Source organism: Epinephelus lanceolatus, chromosome 21 (assembly GCF_041903045.1).
Source record: "Epinephelus lanceolatus isolate andai-2023 chromosome 21, ASM4190304v1, whole genome shotgun sequence".
Lineage (NCBI taxonomy): Eukaryota > Metazoa > Chordata > Actinopteri > Perciformes > Serranidae > Epinephelus > Epinephelus lanceolatus.
In genome coordinates, this window is record NC_135754.1 from 16,997,514 (window position 1) to 17,019,255 (window position 21,742).

Sequence of the window (21,742 nt, forward strand, 5' to 3'; positions counted from 1 at the left end):
AGATATACAGCAGACTGGCAAACACACACACACACACAAAGTGCAGAGCAGAGAATAAACAGACTTTTCTGTTTATGTCATTGGTTTAAAAAGAGGGAAAGCACCTTCCATGTTGCACTGCAGATGATCTAAAACTGTCTGAACATGTACTATTTGAACTATGTACTACATCACTGCATAGTTTACAGCAGAGGTTCCTCCACCCCCACACTCACTTTTCAGCTTGAAATGACACCATGAATGTATGTTATAGGAATGTATCTTCACTAAGAAACGACTAACACTGATGTAAATTATGTTACATGCAGTATATGAACTGATATAACATTAGAAAATATAGACCTAAATCATGATTACGCAGCAAAAAAAATAAAGAGAAGTCAGCAGTTTTAGGCTATGCAGATTTGTAGACACACACTGGACTTTAAACAAATAATGCAAACTTGCTTTTGTTTTGTTTAAAAGCAGAGCCATCATGTTACCAATCTTAGATTCTTCCATTTTGATGTGTTTGCAAATGTAACGTAAATTTGTTTCTTTGTGGTTAATGTAAATGTTGGCTTATTTTTTTTTATGTGGTGAAATGTCATTAAAATATACAGTTAAAAGAGGGAAGTAACAAATCTTCCCCTGGCCCCTGTCTTGAGGCACAGCACGATGAAGCGTATGGTGGCTGACAAGGGCCCAAAACACTGCGTTTGGGAGAAATATGCTGCAGCTTTAGAAAAGATACCAGTTCAAAAACACAAAGGAAACAGATTGATTTGATTGGAAACACGTACAAATGGATGATTATCAACCTGAGAGAGAGAAACCAGACGAGAGTGTGCGTTTGTTTTGTGGGAAGAAAAGTGGAGTAACGATGCTGCATAAAAAGGTACCTACATCTTTTATTTCTACATTTGGCATTAGTCTTTTAAAATACTATAAAAGAACAAAAGATTTATGTAGCTACGTAATCAAGCTGTTTCACTAAGCGCCCCCCTGATGTCCTAAAGAACTTCCATTGTGCTGATTGGAAAAACAGTTATTGTCATTTCTTAGTGTGTTTTTGAATTGGCATATTTTCTAATGCTGTCTCCAAATAGAAATCTTTTAGGCCTTTGCACTTGTCCTTGTTGGCCACTGTACAAGCAGCCCCCACTTTAAGAACCAGCGGTTCACATAATAATACATTTATTTTAAAAGACGCTCACCGGCCAGCACGCCTGCCATGTAGAGCAGACTTATTCGTAAAATGCCATGGACCATCTCCAAAGGAACACCAATCATCAGCTGCAGTAAAGCATTGAACCCCAGCTGCTCCAAACTGAGGAGAGGGAGCACAGAAAGAGAACAATTACAATAAAAACATATATTTGTTCCTTCTGCAGCTGTGCAACATCAGAAATAGCTAATCAGATTTTTAAAAACAGTTCTGCAGACAACACAAGATAAGTAGGCGTTTGTGAACGTACCCAACGTGCATGAACATGTAGCTGAAGAAGCGCCACACTTGTGCACGGTGGCCAGGATGATATACCAGGGGGCTCTTCATGAAGTCAGGCTGATAGGTCTGCAGCACCCACTTGTTTAGCATGATGCCATAGCACATGAACACGATAATCTGCAACAGACACAGCAATGACACCACACTGTTTTAAACTGTCAGTTCTTGCTGACATACCCATTACACGCTCTCCCTCCACAGACTGCTGGTACAAAGGTGGCAATTGCGCCACAAAACAAAACCCATTGTGCTTTATGAAAGACACGTGACGTTTTCTTCTCGTTCTGTATTCCTCAGCTGATGCTTATTAGACTTGTGGAGACAATTACTGCCCGCAGAAAAAAAAATGACACATCTGGTTCAATTCCATTAATTTCTTTTCATAGAATAATGACTCATTGTCTCTGTGAATTAAAATGAATGTGAACCGTTATTATCACATCCTCATTGTCATTACAGACCATTCAATGCCATTTGGAGGCATTATAAGAGCACTTGGCTTTCTTTCCTCTGAATTATGATGATTTCAGGGGAAATGATGAAGTTTTGTGAAGAAGCTGTAGGTTATTTTGGCCGCTTAATCCTCAACCATTCAACAGTGGTCCGTGAAGGCTTCTAGGTTTCTTTTTTTTACAAATGAACATAATAGGTAATTTAATGCCACTGTGGTGACCAGGGTGCTTACTGACCTGGTTTCCAAGTTCCAAAATCAGTGTCTTACAAAAAAAAAAAAAAAAAAAAACGGGGGCTGACTGAGGGTTTCAGCTTGGAGGAATGGCATTAAATGCACCCACTAAGCCCCTGCCTCCCAAATGGGTTACCAGCTCATATCGAGCTCACAGTAAAAGCGTGTGATCAAAGGCAGAAAATCTTTTCAGTGGCGACTGAGCCAACACAGTGGTCTAAAGTCCGGTTTGTGGGTTAGTAGCACATACTCAAGAAAAATATTGCAGCCCATGTTTTACTGTAAGAATATTTGAATCAGTGGGCTGCACCAGTGGAATAGTCTACATTCAGTTTAGCGTCTCACAAGTCAATAACATCACCTTCTAAATCTCACCTGTACGATGGTGACGATGGCGATGAAGACAGGTGGAGGACACAGGCGGTTCTGGTGGAAGTACCAGCGTCGGTCCGTCTCGCAGGGCAGGATCTCGTAGGCCACATAGCGGACAAAACGTTTGTACAGACCCAGCCCCGTCTCGTCCAGCAGGATCTCCCTTTGCAGCGTGCGGCGGCCATTAGCAATGGCCCGTCGGAAACTGCTGGAGCGCTTACTGCTCATCTGGGAAGAAGGTGGAGAAACATGCAGGTGTCATTTCCAAGAGTCCAGTGTAGTTCAGCTGCTAAGAAACTCAGAGGAACAATGAACACTGTTTTCCAATATGACTGATGGGAGCTAAAAAGTCATCAGTTTACTTACTTATACCGAGACATATTTCACATTATTTAAAGGAATAGTTCAAACATTTTGAGGATGCGCTTTTGCAGTTTTTGCTAAGAGTTAGGCCCTGTCTACATGTACAGAGATATTTTTGAAAATGAATATTGTCCCCTACATTTTGGCCTCTTGTCCAAATACAAACTGAGGTGCAGATCTTTCAAATCTCCAGTTACTTTCTTTAAATAGAGAGTTTGGGAAAGGATGACGTCATCTCCTCAATTTACGCATGCCTATTGTTGCTTTGTGTAACAGCAACAACGGTGGACAATGTTACACTTAGTACTGCTAAGGATGCTAGAACTGCGCTCAGTGTTGTTTGTTCCACCTCAGTGTTCGTGGTTTAAAGTCCACCAGAAATGACAATTTTGGATGATCAGGACCAGTCGAACCAGCAGATAGTGGGACAATTTTGAGAATGGGATTCCTGTCGATGAGGAGTGAAAGGAGGTTTCATATGTCCACAGCATCATTCATATTTTTTAATGAGCTCTTTCATCCTCATATCAAAAGGGAATCAATGGTGAGATCTTCAGTAGGTGTTTTGAAAAAGGTAACGTTTGCCTGTACACTTTACTGCCTTTGCAACAAGGGGAGAGTGTGGGAGCCTGCGAACGCCGGCCAGCGTTTGAAGTCATTTCTGTATTCTAGTATTTACAGAGATATTTTGTAAATCAAAGATTGAATGGACACATTTGTTTTCTTAAATCGGAGGGGGAAAATATCCATTTTTAAAAATATCCGTACACGTGTAGACAGGGCCTTAGATGAGAGGATCGAAACCACTCCCATGTCTGTATATTAAATATGAAGTTACCACCAGCAACCTCATAAAACAGGGAAACCTGTTAACCCAGCTCTGACCAAAGGTTATAAATCTGCCTACCAGCACCTCTAAAGCTCACTAAATAATGAACGCGTTAAATCTAATTTAACTTCCTGAGGGCTTAACATCAATGTGAGGTTGCAGTTGAGGTTGGTAGGCAGTGACTGCAAGGCCAAGAAATAGTCACATAATTGGCATATAATCCCCTGTGAAACCACAACTTGTTTTTACACTTCAATTTTGTACAGATTAAACAAACAACATATAATGTGTTAATTAGTGAGATTTAAAGAATCTGGCAGGCGTTTTTGTTACCTTTGGACAGTGCCAGGCTGTTTTCCAGTCTTAACGCTTAGCCGAGTTAGCTTAACCAAGCACCAGCCATTTAACAGACAGATATGAGAGTTGTGTCATTCTTCTCATCGATATCTCAGCAGGAGAGAAAATGAGCGTCTTTCACAAACATCTTTAAGAATGGATGAGAAACATTTTTTTTTAGCTGATAGACTCGCTCATTGTGACATTAAGGAATCAGCAGACAGCTCATTCCCTGTGTTTGTTTTTGCCACTCGATGACTTAATGTTTCTGCAAAAGTCTCGTCTCGAGTTATTTTATGAGCTTTACTTTCAGCAGCTGGAGGACACCTCACCAGGATGAACAGATCTCATCAACGCCTGCTGCTGAATTTTTCATTTTTTAGCAATTAAATCCATAACTTTCTTCACGCTAAGTGGATCAAACATCAGTAAAGGAGGATAGCTTCTTTTCACATGAACTGAGGGAGGCTCATCAGTGTGACTAATCATCCTAGATGGGGCGCCAACATTCATGAAGTACTGATTTCACAAGGGATAGCATGACGGTTTATGGAAGTTCTACTTTTACGATCAAATAATCAGGGGAAAGAAATGACACTTATCTTGATGCAAGACTTTTTCTGTTTTTCTGACATTGCTCAGAGGCTTTAATGAACAGTGAAGCTTCTCTTTTGCTATTAATGCTTAATGGTTGTACTTTTTGCACTTCTTGCTGCCTTCAATGCGTGTACTTTTAAAAATACTTTATGTGTGGCTTCAAGGTTTCAAGAATCCCTTTTTTTTTTTTTTTTTTTTTTTTACATGTGTTGACTAATGGAAAATACTCAGAACACCATGAAAGCTAAAGCGCTGAGAACAATTTCTCACACAAAATGATTAATCAGCATCTTAAAATGGCTTAATTCTTCTCATGTGACACAAAGATAGACGACAGACATTTGTACTGAAAGCATTATGCAGATGTTGGTAGAAATACTGACTATACATCAGTTGAGTACATTAAAATTACAGCAAAACCTTCAACTCAACTGAAGTGGGAGGTAAAAATAATGCTTCATGCTTAATACATCTACAATGAAAGTCAATTTTGTTCAACTGGCGTTCAAAATAAAACGTATTTTTCCTCATATCTCAACAGCAATTAAAATATTAATATCACAGCCATGTTACACATATAAACAACTCCCTTTTTGCCACAAGAGAGATGACAACTGCAGCTGAATATTCATGGCTGATAAGAAACTTAAATAATGTATAAGTGCTTTTTGATTTAGACGGAACGTGAGCGTGACTGCCAGCAGGGTTGATTGCAGCTCAGACACCCTAACAAATGGGGCTGTTGGAGTGATTTTGCCCTTGAAAAGCAAATCTTTGTTAAGAGTGGAAAGAGAGAAAGTATGTGTATTCATGTTATCACAGACTCCAGGTCTGCTTACTGAGCAGGAGCTCTGCAGCAAACCTGCAGGCCAGCGGGACCAACTCTTGATAAGTTCTTTAATAGAGGCTTAGGATGAAAACTATCCAAATGCCACTATTTTGACAGCCGAGGCAGGGAACCATCTGGGTAACAACACACACAGAGGGCTCTTTTCCGCCAGAGTTACCACTGAAAATACTGTCTGACCGGCTCCCCACAGCAGGGCTCCTTTAGAGTTAATGTCTGCATTTCCTTATAGAAAACAAGCGTGCAAGCTTCACAGGTAAGATCTACTTCATGGCTGATACTCAGTGGCACTGCCAGATGCCTGAAGTCTCTGGTGTGGCTAAAACAATATAGCTCCTTTGAGGACAACTGACTGACTATGCAATTATCTCTAAATCAAAATATGTGCTATAATGTAATGTGACAATGAATTTCCAGGAAAAGAAGTGGAGGAGAAAGAGGGCATGTGGGCAGCAGCTGCAACTGTTAACCGTGTAAATCTACAACAGCAGACCTTATGTATAGGTGTCTAATAATAGTAATCTCAGACAATATGGCAGCCTCATAAGAAGTGTAATGAAACCTCCAGAGGGGTCCTGTAGGAAGTACACTTCGCCATTAAAGTACACCACTCATTAGCCAGGTCCTGCTGCGTGTAGACTCATTATATGTAGACACAGCAGGGGGCATAGTGAAAGAAATTGTGGGTCAATATCTATAAAAGCTAATGAGTTAAATATACTGGAGGACAAAGACTGTAAATAAATGAGCAAATAATGAAGAAGTAATGAACAGATTGCTCCACAAATGGAGCAGCTGCCTTTTTTTTCCCTTTTTAAGAAATCACTCAGGAAAAACAGCGGAGAAAAAAAAGTGCTAATCCCTTTTGGAAGTTAGCAGAGCAGGAAGTGGTAACTACCCTAACTGTGGGTAATTATGACACTGGTGGTTGTACAGTGAGGGTGTGAGGGGCCTGTTGCACAGTGATAACCAGAACGATGTCGAGCTGGGCTGCTGGCTCTCCCACAGATGGAGGAAGGCATATTTAGTATGGAAATCAGGCCTGGAAAATGCAATTATACTATACTTGAGGCTGGGAGTGAAAGCAGAAGAAGAGGAGAAGAGGGACATTAGAGTGCAGAGAGGGGGGAAATTAAGACGGGAAGATGAGATGCCTGCCTGGGTGAGCTTGATTCTGTGTGCCACCAGTGGACAGTGAAGGTGATTCATCTCCTTTCTCTTTCTAAATATCCTCATATTGTTAAATTCACAATGAAAAGAGGAAGTGGGGTGGAATAAAGAGAGGTTAAAGGGGACCTATTATGCTCATTTTCAGGTTCATACGACTATTTTGAATTGCTACAAGAACACCTGTATTCACCCTCTATTTCAAACGCTCCATTTTAGCGCCCACCTCTATAAGACCCCCTCCCGAAAAAGGCCAGTTTGCTCTGATTGGTTGGCGTTTCCAGGTCTTCCACATCCTGATGTCTCTGCACCATCATTACAGCCGGGAAAATGACTGTAATGGAGGATAGCATTACTTTCTACCATGAAAAATCACCAATAAAAGCTTCTAAATCAAAATCTTCAAAACTGGACATGTTCCAACAGGAATATGATCTGAAGTTGAAACTGAAATATGATCTCAGAGTGAAATTGACAACATCAGCAACCAAGATTACAGGTTTCTTTGATGTTAGCATGTAGCTACATGTAGCAGTGTACGTAATGTAATGCTGTGTCTCAAATCGCGTACTTCGGTTAGTACACTTCCATGTAGTATACTATGTGCACTATGTACTTATTGGAGTGGTGCGTGAATTTCGGCAGGGTAGTGTTGTCTCAAAGCAAACACTGCCGTAGTGCACTTACCGGAAATGACAACCCTAGTGTTAGCTAGTTAGCAAACTAGGCGAGAAGTGTCCATAGTTTCACACTCAACCTCTTGACCGTTTTGAGTGCACCATCCAGGTACTCATAGTGCACTGCATTTTCCCATACTTCTCAGTGTGAATGCACTTATGCACTCAAAATATTAAGTGTAAGTACAGAAGTGCGCGATTTGAGACACAGCATAAGTTCAAGTAGCCTGCCTGGAGCCATATAAAGAAAGCCATCACGAGGTGACTTCAGCTTGTAGCCACAGTAGAGAAACAGTTGGAAACAGAGTACTCAGAACAGTCTGTACTCCGAGGTTTCTGCTCACAGGGATTACTTTTACATATGTTTACCTCATTATTTGAAACTTTGGCTGCATTTAAAGAAACGTTGTGTAAGATTTAGGGGGATTTAGTGGCATCAAGCAGCGAGGATTGTAGATTGCAACCAGCTGAAACTTTTCCCAGTTAGGATTCCTTCAGTGTTGTTCATTGTTCAGGAGATTTTTACCATGAGTCGAACCATCTGCAGAGGCCTGCTTCTCTCCGAAACAACAGATCCAGTGATTTAAACCGATAAAAACGCCAATTAAAGCAGTTTCGCGTTACAAAGTAGTGTTTCTCTGACGCTGTTCAGAATGTCACAGACAGGCCTTAAGCTCAACACCTGCTAAGGTGTGCTCACCTTTCTTCTCTGATAATTTCAGATACAGGTGTTCAGGAAGTTTTTACCAGGAGCAAAATTATCAGCAGAGGTCTCTTCTACTGTAAAACAAATGGATGCAGTGATTTACACAGGTTAAATACACTGATTAAAGCAGTTGAATGATTTTCCGACACCCTCACCGCAGAGGGGCTGCTAACTGCTAACTGTTGGCAACGAGAACACACGAATGGCCCTATTCAAAGCCGGTAATACACTAAAGAAGACATACTTAATGTATTATATTTGATTGCTGCCAATATATCCCACTTTATCCTACACACCGGACCTTTGATATAAACATTCATCATTGTAATACTATAGGTCCCATTTAAGGGATGTAAATATAATGATATGTTCTCCCTCTGTTGGTGTTCCTCTCTTTAGTCTCCGTTTCTGAGTTTCATCTGTGTTTGGCTTGGTGACAACACCTGCCGCCTCTCCACCTAGCACTGTATTCTCTCCCATTCATACCGCCTCTGTGAAAATTTGCTCCCAGGAGACACAACTAAGCATAGCTATCACTCTGCTTCGCCTTCTCTGACATGCAGGACTGCCGCCTCTAAAGTGAGCATTAGCAGCCTTTTGAAGTGGCGACAGGAGAGAGATGGCGAACAGACAATAAGGCACACATGAGAAGCCAAAACACGAGATAACGCACCGAGAGGAGTGACAGAGAGCAAGGTGCGCCGAAACTCACATGTCATCGCATAAAGCTTTTGGAGGGGAGGTGGAAACCTTTGACTTGTGCATCAGTAACGGTGGAAGTTTCCTGACAAGGCAACGACTGCCAGGGTATAATTGATGCTGAGGCTAAGAGCGCAAAGATAAAGATAGTATTCCCCTTTAGGGACAGCTGAATGGGCCAAACTGACAGCATAGTGAGTGTGTGTGTGTGTGTGTGTGTGTGTGTGTGTGTGTGTGTGTGTGTGTGTGTGTGTCAAACAGCAAGCGTCCATCCTCCTCCTCTTGGTAGCTGCATGTTGCCTACTGTACATGCTGCTGTCAGCTCTAGTCAATTGTCCTTGATGGATTAATTAGCCACACCACATGGTCAATACCTCACAGCTCAATACTAATTAGTAATAACAATTTAAAAAACCTGGTTTAAAGGCCATTCAGGCGTCTGCACTGCAGATTGAAAAAAAAAAAAAAAAAAAAAAAAAAATCCATCAATTATTCTGATTTTGCTCATTTTATGGTGGTGGCTATCTTTCAACTCAGATTCGTTGACACACACACACAATAAATCATTTATCGTTACTAGAAACATTAGAAGGCCGTGCCAATTAACAGAGCTTACATAGTGATTCACCACCACCAGACTAATAGTGTCACTATCCCCGTTTACTGTCTAATTTCTGAGTCACACAGAAGACCAAAAACCCCTTTCTTCTTGGTCTCTCTCTCTCAGACACATACACTCGTGCACTCTCACAGCAGAATCTAAATCACTGCGGATCTCAGCCTCGCTGATTCTACCCTGACCCAGATACTCAGGTTCTTTCTTGCCCAAATCCTTTTAAAATGAGAGTCCACCTTTTTTTCTCCCCCAGCAGTTTGCGGCCACAGCCTTCCTTCATGGTTTAATCATTGCGGTGCTAAAACTTGGATGGGGAAAAAAAACAAACCTTCACTCTAGGACACTTAAGCAAAGTGCATCACTTTTAGTAGACAATCCATCTAAAACAGAAAGCCTTGACTGGAGTTCGGTGTGTGGGATGTGATGTTGATAGGTAGCATCTGTGTCCCTGGAGACAGGATGATGCACTGTGGGCACTTAATGTGACTTCAAATGACTGGAAAACTTTAAAATACTGTATATCAGCTATAGAGTGTCTCCTGACTGGGCCTGAAGTTCAATTTCTGCTCCCTGTAAGTGCTCTCTTTCTTACAATACTGCTTCATTTCAATTGTGACAAAAAAAACTCAGGAAATTTGAAAACATATTACGTAAGCTTTGATCTGACTATACCTCCCGAGGGAACAGAAATTGTTGGTGCAACATTTGGGCAGAAAAATACGGCACAATACAACAGTCTTCAAATCCTCCAACCTGAACAAAGACAATCCCCCACCATAATCTCTGAAATACACCCTCCGCCCTCTAATTAACCATGGCAGCCATTTTGGATCTTTGTCGAACATTAGCCAAATTACCACCCGAAGGAAAACAATGACACACTTCTTCAGTTACACAGCTGGTACATGATAGCATCGGAAGTCTCTCTTTTAAGAAATCGATACGCACAGTTAGACACACAGGAATATATCCAACTTCAGGTTCACCCTCAGTCCATTAACAGATGCTCGTCTATCACGGAATCGCCCCCCCCCCCCAAAGCCCCCGCTGTGTGTGAACTTTGCCACCTCGGGTGTCTCCCAGCCTCCTGCATCGACAAAATCTCTGAGTGTAATTGTGCATAAACGTGTCACTGCGTGTAAAATGTGTGCTGGTTGGCTTGCTGTGTGGGATTTTTTGTGCTGATGTGGATAGTAGTCAGATACAGACCTATACTCTTGGTGAGTGTATGAGTGTGTGTGTATGTGAGTGAATATGAGTGTGTGTGTGTGTGTGTGTACAGTTCCCCAAGAGAGGTTTTAGCAGAGCGTTACTTATTCACCCCTCTGGCTGAACTGATGGAGTTCTCCGGCTAAGATCGCCCTGCATGAAAGATGGGTCGAACATGAACGAGTCTTGTACTTACACACACACACACACACACACACACACACACACACACACACACACACACACACACACACGCACGCACACACACACACACACTCACACACACAAGCCGTTGCCTAACGGTGCGATTCAAACACATTTACACCCACTGAGGTCGAGAGAAGCAGCACAGATTCACAGCTCCACCGACTGAATGTAGAACAACAAATCAGAAAAATGTCGAACACACCCGTTAAGAGACGCAACTGAGAGACATTGCAACAGCTTGTGGGCTGAAAGCACCAAAAAGGCAAAGACTGAGCACGCACGCATTCTTGCCACGTCCATTTCAATATGCTGCAGGGGAGTTCCACCTTCAATCGAGGCCGGACCACAAATCAATACAGACACCACACTTTAGGCACTGGCTACGATATAATGGCAGCACTGAACTTTCCAAATCAAAACACGACTGTCATCTGTCACACACTGTGGAGGGTTACTTATAAATCTGCCTAAAACACAGAGATGTTAGAAGGAGGAAGAGAAGGGTCGGACAAAAACTAAGGAAGAGAGGGACTAAAGAAAAAGAGGAAGCTACAGAGATTTAGGTGAAAATGATAAAAGTCAGAGAGCAGCAGAGAGAAAGGAGGTGAGGAGAGAAAGAAAGCCGGGGGTATTTGTTGATGACCTGGTTGAAAATGTCATGCTACATGCGGCACTTTCCAAGCAGCAGCCTGGAGCTCATCCCAACCTGCAGAGTTCACGCATCACATGCTGCGCGGCGGGAGGCCAGATTCACATCAACATTTCGAATATCCTCTAAATTAGTCAGCAAATCTGTACTGGCAGTGCTCATGTGTATGAATGAGAGTCTGTCTGCGTTTGAGACACTGTGTGTATATCAGGGAGAGGGGAGTAGCGAGACAGACAGAGAGGAAGTGGGTGGCTGCATTAATTAATAATAAAATGCTTGAAAGCGTTTGTATATATGCAAATCGTATGCAGGCACACAACGGCGTGGATATGGCCTGTGTGCGTTCACGTGTGTGTATCAGACAAATCTATAAAATCAGACCTGGGGGTCGATAACTGTGTGAGGCTGGGCGTTCTCAAATTACCTCAGATTACTGCCTGCTACTACCAGTGCTGGGCTAATCGAAGGCAATTTGCATTTGGCTGATGGGCAATTTTAAAAGTGTCTCCCCGATGCTTTCGGAGGCGAGGCAGGGTTTTTTTTTTACACCTAACATATGCTCAGGAGTGTAGAATGAAAGAGAAGGAAATGAGATCTGAGGGTTCAAGGAGGCAGGTTCAAAAAAGGGGGGGTAATATTACACTGGTTTGAAGAAGGGAGGGTTGAAGATGAGAATGCACCAAAATGAGATGGATCAAAAAAAGAAAATAATAACACTTCAAAAATGGCAGAGAAAGATGGCTGTACACTTCCAAGAAAGTGAAAAGAGAGGCTGCACTGTGGGAGCAGCTCCTCTACACTGATTTCTCTGTAGTGGCATGGACTTCAGAAATGGGACCTGCTCCAAATTGAGTGGCCTCATGTGGCCTTCATTACAAGCCGTGGGTGGCACAACACAAGAAAAGAGATAAAAAAAGACAGAGACGGATAAACACAGAGAGGACAAAGCAAGAGAGGAGGAAATGAACTTAAGCAAATGAAAGTACGCCAGGAATTGCATTGCGCTAAATTAATCTTGGCGCTTAAACCTTGTGCCCATGATCAGAAGGCAGGTGCTCATTTATGTGCTCGGAGAATAAGCCTTTCACATATAACCACTCTACATGAATTTCTAATGGGAGCACAGTTGTAAACACAGATAAGTGAAGAGACGGGGAATGAAGAAAAAGGAGAGGCAGAGAATAAGGAGCGGGGCTGATTCAAAGCAGAGGCAAAGGACAAAAACTGCAGCTGTAATTAAGAGGATGTAGTAGTACACAGACTGTTCTCACATCAGTTTATAAAACATTCTTGCGCAGTATCCATTTTGATGCTGTTACAGTATTTAATATATTAACTGTGTGGGTTATGATAAATAAAATATCGTGGCTTTAATACCGTGTCTCTGTCAGCTTGTTGTGGGTGTTTTCTAGTACATTTCTGCGTACGGCTTGTGAGGTTAAGTGCCTGGATTTACCGACACATTAACTGGAAAGATTGATCCTCCTTTTGCAGGACAACGACCTGAATGGTTGAGTCAATTTTTGCCACTGCAGAGCTTGCCGGCTCTGTCTGAATCAATTCTGTAACCTTTCTGAAATCCAACAAAAGCGGGCGCATGTGTGGAAATTTGCGTCTCTGCTGTGGGGCATGGAATGCCTCCAGCGACTCCCTCTGTGTTACTATCTGTCTCTGCGTATGTGCAATCTGGTTTCCCACTCACCAGCTCAATGAGCTCCTGGTAGCACACCTGTCCCTCTTCATTGCTCTGGACCAGGGCTAACAGCATGTCCAGTTTGGACGGGTCCAGCTGCAGTTCATGGTGCTCCACCAAGCTGGTGAAGTTCTCCACAGCGATGAAACCGGTGTTGTCTGGGTCCAGCTAGAAAAAAACAGATTACTCAGATAAAAACATTGCTGATAACACATGTATTGAAGATGTTATTTCTGGTATGCATCATGATTTTTTTCTTAATAATAAGCAGCACAGCAGAGATGAAGTGTCAGTGTGCCCTTAGGGAGAATGCATCAGTAAGACAGACAACTGAGATGTATACACACAGACACAACAGATACTCATAAAGACAAATGAGAGCTACACGGCTGAAGCCATACGCTCTGACGGTGACACCAGTATTAATTAAACTGCGTTGCCTGTATGATGCCTTTGAAAGAACAAGACCTGCCTACAGAAAAAGCCCCATTCAACCTCATTATAGGAGCAGTCTGTCAAAGCAAACAGCAGGATGGCTGTTGTTGTTGTGAGAGAAGACATGTCATTCTAATACGCAGTGACCTGCAGTTTTCCTGAGAGAAAAATCCCTCAGCATTAAATGAGGCTGACTTTTCAGTCTTTGTTTCTGAGTGGATGCTTCGTTTGACTGTGCGAGTCCGACCTTGGTCACATTTGCAGCTTGCAGTCACTGTGGGTTTTTTTTAATCACCACTCACTCACTGAGACCCACAGCCCCATGGGTTATTACTGCTGATGTCTGTATGCCAGAGCTGCTCCTCGTAATTGATTTAAGCGGGAGAGTGTCATAAAAATGGCTGAGTGTAGTCGTCTAAAATAGCGCCCGCTTAAAAAAGGCTTGTAAAGTATAGGGTGTGTATCTACGCTTGGTTTATGTAATGTGGGTTTGTTTTTTTTTTGGCGGCAGCCTCACCTACTTATTACTTGATTTTCTTCCCTCACCTTCTCTTTTTAAATGCGTTCAATTGCTCTGCAATGGAGCGTTAATTTCTCATGCCAGCTCTCCTTAGTACATCTGATTGTGTTTGTGAAAATGCGCCTGAGGACAAACTGGAGCAGTACAAAGAGACCACATGGGAAGAGCCCTTGCTGCTTCTCATTTTACTGTTTCCTGGATGCTAACACAGCCTCATTAGGTTTCAGATAGTAAACCAACAGCCTCTTGTTGCCCCGGGGAGGAGTGAGCTTTCAGATGTTGCGTCAGTGTGGAGTCAGTCGTGCTGGATCATCGTTGCCCATGTCATGAGTCCAGAAGATGAATCCTGTCTAGGCCGCCTTAGTCCGGACCTGGCCTGCTCTGACATGGTTAGACAAAGGCGATTCATCGGTTGCATGAGGAGAGCGGCATTAAACCACGCTGCGCCGTGTCAGTCCCTACTGCGGGAGTCTCAGAGCTTAAAGCTCTACTGCTCAACTGAGGAGCTGAGGATCAATCCAGGAATCCATTGGTGTTTGTGTGTGTATCTCCTTCTGAACATGTTTACTGTATATGCTCTGCTTCCCCCTGCACTGTTTCCAGGGTGTTTTAGTCATGTAGCTGAACACAAGCATCCCTTTTAATCCAATTAATCTGTTTTTTTACTCCCCTGAAAACTTATGTATTCATTCACCTGGGAGAGCACAGTGGAGACACGAACTAATGGGTTGGTTTGATGATGCTTGACTCGGAATGAGTGTTTTCCCACTGCTGGTTGATGTAGTGAAGGGATTTTGGTAGCTGTAATACTTTAACAATACTCTAAATACACCAGCATGACTCAAGAGCATAAAAAAAACATTTGTAACCAATATTAATCAAGTTTTTGTACACACACAGACATTGTTGTCTCTAGGGCATTTACTGATTACACTCTTCACGTCATGTGCATTGTTTAAAGGAGCAGTGTGTAAGATTCAGGAGGATTCAGTGGCATCTAGCTGTGAGGATTGCAGATTGCAACCAGCTGAAACTTCTCATGGTTAGGATTCCTTCAATGATTGCTGTTCAGGGGGGTTTTAGCAGGAGCCAAATTATACACAGAGGTCTGTTTCTCTTTAAAACAAACAGACCATGAGATTAAAACTGGTAAAAACACTGAAAAAAGCAATTTCATGTTAGAAATGAGTGTTTCTCCACTGTTCAGCATGTAGGAGACAGGCGGCAAGCTAAAAATGCTAATGTTAGCTCACCTGCTTTCTGTGATAACTGAAGATCCAGATGTTTAAGAGGTTTTCAATGAGAGGCAAGTTATCTGTGGAGGTCTCTTCCTTTCAAAAACAAATGGACCCAGTGATTTAAACCAGTAAAAACACTGAATAAAGCAGTTTCTCGTTAGAAGCTTATTTCCAATTCTAGTCATCGCACAAGACTGACCACATTTACGAAAATGTGAATGGTCTTGTCTGGTTTGTCTGATCCGGGCTACTGTAGAAACATGGCAGACCTGCTCCCTTTGTAGAAATAAATGTCTCAGTCTAAGGTAACAAAATGTCTTATTTGTAGGTGATTATACACTTAAAAAATAAATATATATACATACTTCATTTCTGCCAATATATCCTCCTAAATCCTACACACTGGAGCTTTAAGTGAGTTCTGTTTACACATGAAGGGCAAAATCCATGCAATACTTGACAGTCTCCCCCATGGTCAATGTCTCTCACACATTGTCTCAACGCTCAGCTCCTGACAGCCAGCAGTGTCAAGGCAGCTGCAACGCACATAAAAGCAAATTTGTGAACAAAAATGAACCGAGATGGGGAAGAAAACGGGCCCAGGTCTATTTTTAGATAATCCCCTTAACTGTGTGTTCCACGGACGTTTGTTAAAACACGGCCCGTTCTCCCCTTGAGGCTCACTGAGCAAAAATGGTGTGGATACGGCCAGCATTTGTGATGTGTTGGGCACCGGGATGACATATGGGGAATACGGGCAGGGGAAGAGAAAGTACAAAATAAAAGACAGCAGAGAGGGTAGAGGTGGAAAGTGGGAAAGAGATTAGGGTGGTTGGTCGGTAGATGAAATGAAAGAAATGAAAAATGATGAAGTTAAAGGAACGGGCAGATGGAGGAGAAGGTGCGAGAAGACGGACGAGAAGAACAGAGGCAGCATGAAATGAAACAAGGACGCACAGAGAATAAAAACGCCTCGCCGCTGTCTGTTATTCCGTGCATCTGCCTAACCCAGCAGTCTGGCTCTTCTTCTCTTTCCTGTAAGAGGGCTGTGACACACTCCAGTGCTCTGCATCCACTTGCCACAGAGGGGAGATAGATCAGATTCTAATGTGCTCCTGGCTCAGCCCAGGCTGACAGGGGGAACAGAGAGCCACACTGGGGACGTCTGATTACTGTCAGCCTCCATATGTCAGCACATCACTACACATACAGCGGCAGCACAGACACAGAGGCACACTGTATATGGTTGTGCACATTTACGCAAACCAAGTGTTGATGCTGAGCTGTCACACTGCACAGATCCTATTCCCTTCGCAGTCTGACCTTATTCAGAAAGAACGTTACACAGGGGAGACTGTCTGCTGAGGATACAAGGAGGTGGAGGATTGGTTCTTGTAGCCAATTAGGGTTATCAATTAGCAAGATGAGGTACGCTGAGATGAATGAGTGTTGGCAAGAAGAGCGTTTTTTTTTTTCTTTTTTTTTTGGGGCAAGCTGGTGACGCGCATGAACAAGGGGGGAGAGAAGGAGAGAAGAAAGGGTTGGAAGAAGGAGGGAAAAGCGCTGAGAGGGAAGCAGTTATTGAAGCGATCCAACACTGGTGAGGGCGACACTTTGACAAGCTGCATGCGTTGCCATGGTTACCAGTCGCCTGTGTGTCATCCCTTTCTTGCATTCCCCCCCCCCCCCCCCCCAACATATTGGTGTTCGAAAAGGCAAAGGAAAGGCACAAAAGGGGGGGGGGGGGGGGGATTTTAGGAGGGAAGGGTGCAGAGTTGAAGGAAAAACAGAATAAAGATGGATAGAAAGAGAGCGATGAGGCAAGAATGAGGTGGTAATAAGACGAAGGAAGGGTTCAGATGCAAAGGGAGGCGGGGCGGGAGATTATGGATGCGAGGTGGAGGAGGTGCTGGCTCAAGAGCAAGTGGGAGGAGATGGACAAGACTAGGGATGAAAATGTATACACGAGCACGAGGAGGAGGAGGAGGAGGAGGAGGAGGAGGAGGGCAAAGACAAGTGGAATGCTCACTGCAGGGGAATGATCTCGGTGTTAACCCCCGAGACCTCTATTACCTCCACCGCAGCAACACTCCAACTGACCCCAGCCCGAGACTGACTTATCAGTCTGTTCCACAGGGGCACAGATAGAAAATCAAAAAGGGAAAACAGAAACGAGACAGCCATGGTTACAGGTGTCCACTATCAAAGAAGGGCGTATACATATCCAGCTTCTTAAAATCCTTTTACCAATTAGGCATTTTTCACTGTGTCAGAAATGATCAATTTCTTCCATTTAGCGTTCACATTTTCTCAAAATGAGTGTAATTTATGGCATTCACCCCAAAGAATTGTGTGTGTGGTTTGCCTCTCTACTCCTACGTATCCACCAACACGGTTGTTTTGAACCAGAATGTTTTGTCTTATTTTAGGTGTGAGTTCTTCTTGCTTCTCTGGTAAAGGTAATTAATCTGAACAAATATAGCTCAGTGAAAAAAACCCCAATGCAGACTGAGAAGGTGTAAGCTGAGCACCAACTTAGCACACCTACCCTTTTTATAATACATTATCCGATGTCTAAGGAGCTTGAAAGGTTGATTCTAGTTGTTAAATCTTGGCTACTCTTTGGAAGATGGCGATTACAGCCTCCACAAGGCGGGAATGCAGCACCAGCACTGGTATGGTTCCCACTGACTAACCCTGTGGCACCGAGCCAATACTACAGACTACTTTGGTCTCTGAACAAGACTGTCAAGCTCGAACAGGGCTGTGTATCTGCGGAGGGCAGTGGCATTTACAGGGCAGAGCATATTTGCATGACATCAGATAAAACCCTTTTGATTTGTCTCTGCTGCCCTCAGGACTCACTGGTGTTCACCAACAACTGGGCCACTGACTCTGTAATTATCACAATGCCCATTCTGCCCTGCTGTTGCCATCATTATGCTCAAATTTTACCACTGTGGCACTGAAATGTGACGGCCGTAAAGATCTGAACCACTTTCTCCTCAAGTGGAGACTACTGTAGAGATTTTTCTTGATGCAAACAATCATCTAACTACATTTCCTGGCGTTTAAACACAGTGCAAACAGCCACAGGCATTCTCAAATACAGCTCAATGCAAATTAGCATCAAAGACTGATGAAAGGGGACAGTGTATAAGAGTCTTATTCTCTCTACTTGACATAAATGTGTCAGAATAGCATTCACAACCCCAAGTCCTTATGGGAGAGATATAAATAAGCCTGATAAGAACTGAATGACACATGGGGAGATATTCACCATCTAATGATAGCGTGCTTTAGTGGCTGAGTGCTGCCGACCATCAAGTTGCCTTATCAGTGGCACTGCAATAGAGAGACTATCAGAGAAACTGCGTCTGTGTGTGTGTGCATGCTCTGATCATGAGCATATGTGTGAGCCTGCATAGGCCAGAAATAGCCAGAGTCAGCATTGCAACCTCCTGCAGACAAAGACTAATAAAAAACTCACTCATGTTTGCCACTGTTGCTTTCTCCTTCTCTCTCCCTGCAGCATTTTCGTGTGGTTTCTGTGTGACACGGCTGCAATATCCCCTCCTTTTAAAACCTGCAGTGCTCATGAAAACTAAGCATGCCCAGTTTTCTTTTGAGGCGACACATCCTGATGTAGGAATTCTCCAGGAAACCCCCAATAGCATTGAAGTTTAGCGCCTTAAGCATCTGATGTGTGTTTAACATCTAGACACTGCAAAACTAAGCAGAGACAGGCAGATTAATCCTTTCTCTTTACAAATGGCTACACCAAAGATGCCCTGAAGCAAAGCACTTGACCTCCAGGTGCTCTTGTGGATTTGCTTAGAGGCTTGCGGGACACTTTGGTCGTTGTGGGGAGCCTCCAGTGACTGTGACTATTTCAATCTGGATGCCAGAGCTGCGAAAAAATGAGGCATTTTCCTGGATAAAGATGAGCAAAAAGTGCCCAATATTTAGACAGGCAGCAGGCTCTGTTAAAAACAAGCTCGCCTGTTCAGAGTCCAAAAGCTGTTGGCAGATTTCACTTCATTCTAGTTTAATTAGAGAGACCTTTTCCAAATCAAAGGCCGCTGCACGGAGTCCCAAAGGTGGAAAAACCCTGTCGTCAGCCAGTGTGAGTGATTTGGTCTAGACTTGAGCTTAATAGGACCGCAGTCTGCTCTGTGGCCTTGCAAACTGTCTATATGATCACACTGGCGCAAGCAGAGTAAACCTCACAATCAATACGACAGCCAGCCATTTACAGTGTGGGAGCGCTGGCTTCATCTCCAGCCCAAGGACCTGCTACATCGAAAAATGGATATTGACACAGATGAGTCAGCCTCTTTGATACCGCATTAAAATGTGTCTATGAAGGAATATGTGTTGTTGAGGTATTACTAAGTAGTTGTTATCACTGAAGTGCTTATACAGTACGTGACTCACCAGTGTGGCCACAGAGCATCTTCTCACTCAACCCACACGGGCTTCCTCAACTTGTTATAAAAACACACACACACATTCATAAAAATGCAGCCGTGCACAATATCATAGACACACACAGACTTCTCCCCAAGGCTCCTAAGCGTGCTGATCAATGTGTTGCTGATGGGCCACTTGCGACCCCTAAACCCTGCAGCAGATAATTGATTCCTCCCTCTTGGATGGAATGATTGCCCAATCTGTCTGTCAATCAGCCAAAACCCTGGTTCATCATCAAGAACACGAGACACGTTATACAGCTTAGACATGCAAAACATAAACTAAAGCCGGAGATACCCACACACACACAATCACATATGTCCTTAGGAAGCACTAGCCAAATATAGACATTGCTTTCTGCCTTCGAATCCATATTGGCTTGTTAATTCTGGAGATGGTAGACCACACCAACTCAAACATGAATCTGGTTGGACAGAAAAACAGCAGTTTGGGTAGAGGATTCCAGGAAACCAGATGTCAAGAGAAACATTTTTCACTGGCCTAAATATGGCAACTGACACTGTGTTTTTAACAGCAGGGATAAAAAAGAAGAAAGAAAAGTTTAAAGCCAAATAACAGCTTCCATTCTGGAAGAAAACCCTGACCTGGACTTCACAGGAGCTGCCTCCTTGCTCGACCCTTGGAAATGATAATGCTGAATAATCTTACAATCTTATGTTCTTGTGACCCTGAGATGGTAAGATTGGGGATGTGGTAAACACAGAAAAAAGAAAAAGGATGAGCACAAGGAAAAGCATGCACAGGTACAGACACACAGATCCATGCACATGCAGCATGATTGCTGCAAACGCTAATGCAGCATCTGTAATCGACCATTATCTTGTGATTTTTGCGTCATTCCTCATGTGCAGAATGCTCCAATTAATCCATCTATACATCCATTCATACAGCATATCCATCCCTCTATTTGCACACACACACCCCTTCCTCCCTCCCTCCTTCCCATAAACCATGACATGATGCCTCCAACCCCCCCCCCCCACCCCCCCCTGCTGTGGCTCATGATCTGACCTCACATTCTCTGGGCCCACATGGCTCCATGATGCTTGCGTCCGTCGTGTTGTCTCACGCTCTCATTTTGCCTGTGCAAACAGCCCCTGCTATCAATCCTAACATCAGCTCTCACCCCCAGCCTCCACGTCTCAATCCCTGGATAGACGGCGAGGTGGCCAGGAGCCCGTAACCATAGAAACCTCTGCCGCTGCCTGCTCACTCGCTTACCTGCTCTTGTATGAGCTGAAACAGGGAGCTTCTATCCATATACTGGCCAGGGAGGTGAGAGGAGCCGCCGAGGACAAGGGCATAGGGAGGAGCAAGAGAGGAGTGGTGGTGGTGGTGTTGGTAAGGATGGGATAAGGTGGAGGGGGATTTGGTTGAGGTAGCAGCTGGTGCCTAAATTGTAGCGTCAGGCCCCTTTCGTTGCTGCTGCGTCCCCCCCTTGATGATGGAGAAAGCCCGGTGAGCTCTGTCCCTGGTTGTCTTTGCTGGTGGAGTGAGGACCGGTGCTGTGTGGCTCCGTGTTGGTGCTGAGTGTGTGGACGGTGGTGCAAATGGGCCGTGACTCTGCTCTGTGCCAGTGCAGCGTGGCGTGGCGGTAAACCCAGCTTCAGCAGACGACAGGCAGGCAGGCACGCAGGCAAGGCAGATCCAGCAGCTCTCATTCACTCTCTCCTCCTCCTCCTCCTCGCTCTCCTCTATCCCATTGCACTGACTGCTACCTCTCTCTCTCCCCTCTCCTCATACACACACTGCGCCGCCTGCATACCAATGAGGCAGGGGAGGGAGGTGGCCTCTCTCTTCCAATTGGAGATGGGGAAGGAGTGGCCATGGGATGCGGCTCCTCTCCTCACTACAAGTAAGGTGTCTCAGGGAGGGAGCAGGGGATGGGCTCCACTGCGGCTTTGCGCTTACTAC

At 43.8% G+C, this 21,742-nt stretch overlaps 1 protein-coding gene across 2 annotated transcripts in view; it reads right to left on the bottom strand.

Annotated features, from left to right (window-relative positions):
- rhbdl1 (rhomboid, veinlet-like 1 (Drosophila)) overlaps window positions 1-21,742 on the bottom strand; it is a 63,877-nt gene that overhangs the window by 26,575 nt on the left and 15,560 nt on the right. The window contains exons 1-5 of one of the 2 annotated variants that reach the window (XM_033610615.2): window positions 21,050-21,538; window positions 13,151-13,309; window positions 2,550-2,774; window positions 1,458-1,606; window positions 1,197-1,309 (exon numbers count right to left, since the gene is read on the bottom strand). In XM_033610615.2, the coding sequence (XP_033466506.1) occupies window positions 1,197-1,309; window positions 1,458-1,606; window positions 2,550-2,774; window positions 13,151-13,309; window positions 21,050-21,088 (685 nt within the window). In that variant the 5' untranslated portion in view covers window positions 21,089-21,538. Of the gene's footprint in view, window positions 1-1,196; window positions 1,310-1,457; window positions 1,607-2,549; window positions 2,775-13,150; window positions 13,310-21,049; window positions 21,539-21,742 lie in introns of those variants that run through there. The other variant, XM_078163441.1, reaches the window with a different exon arrangement.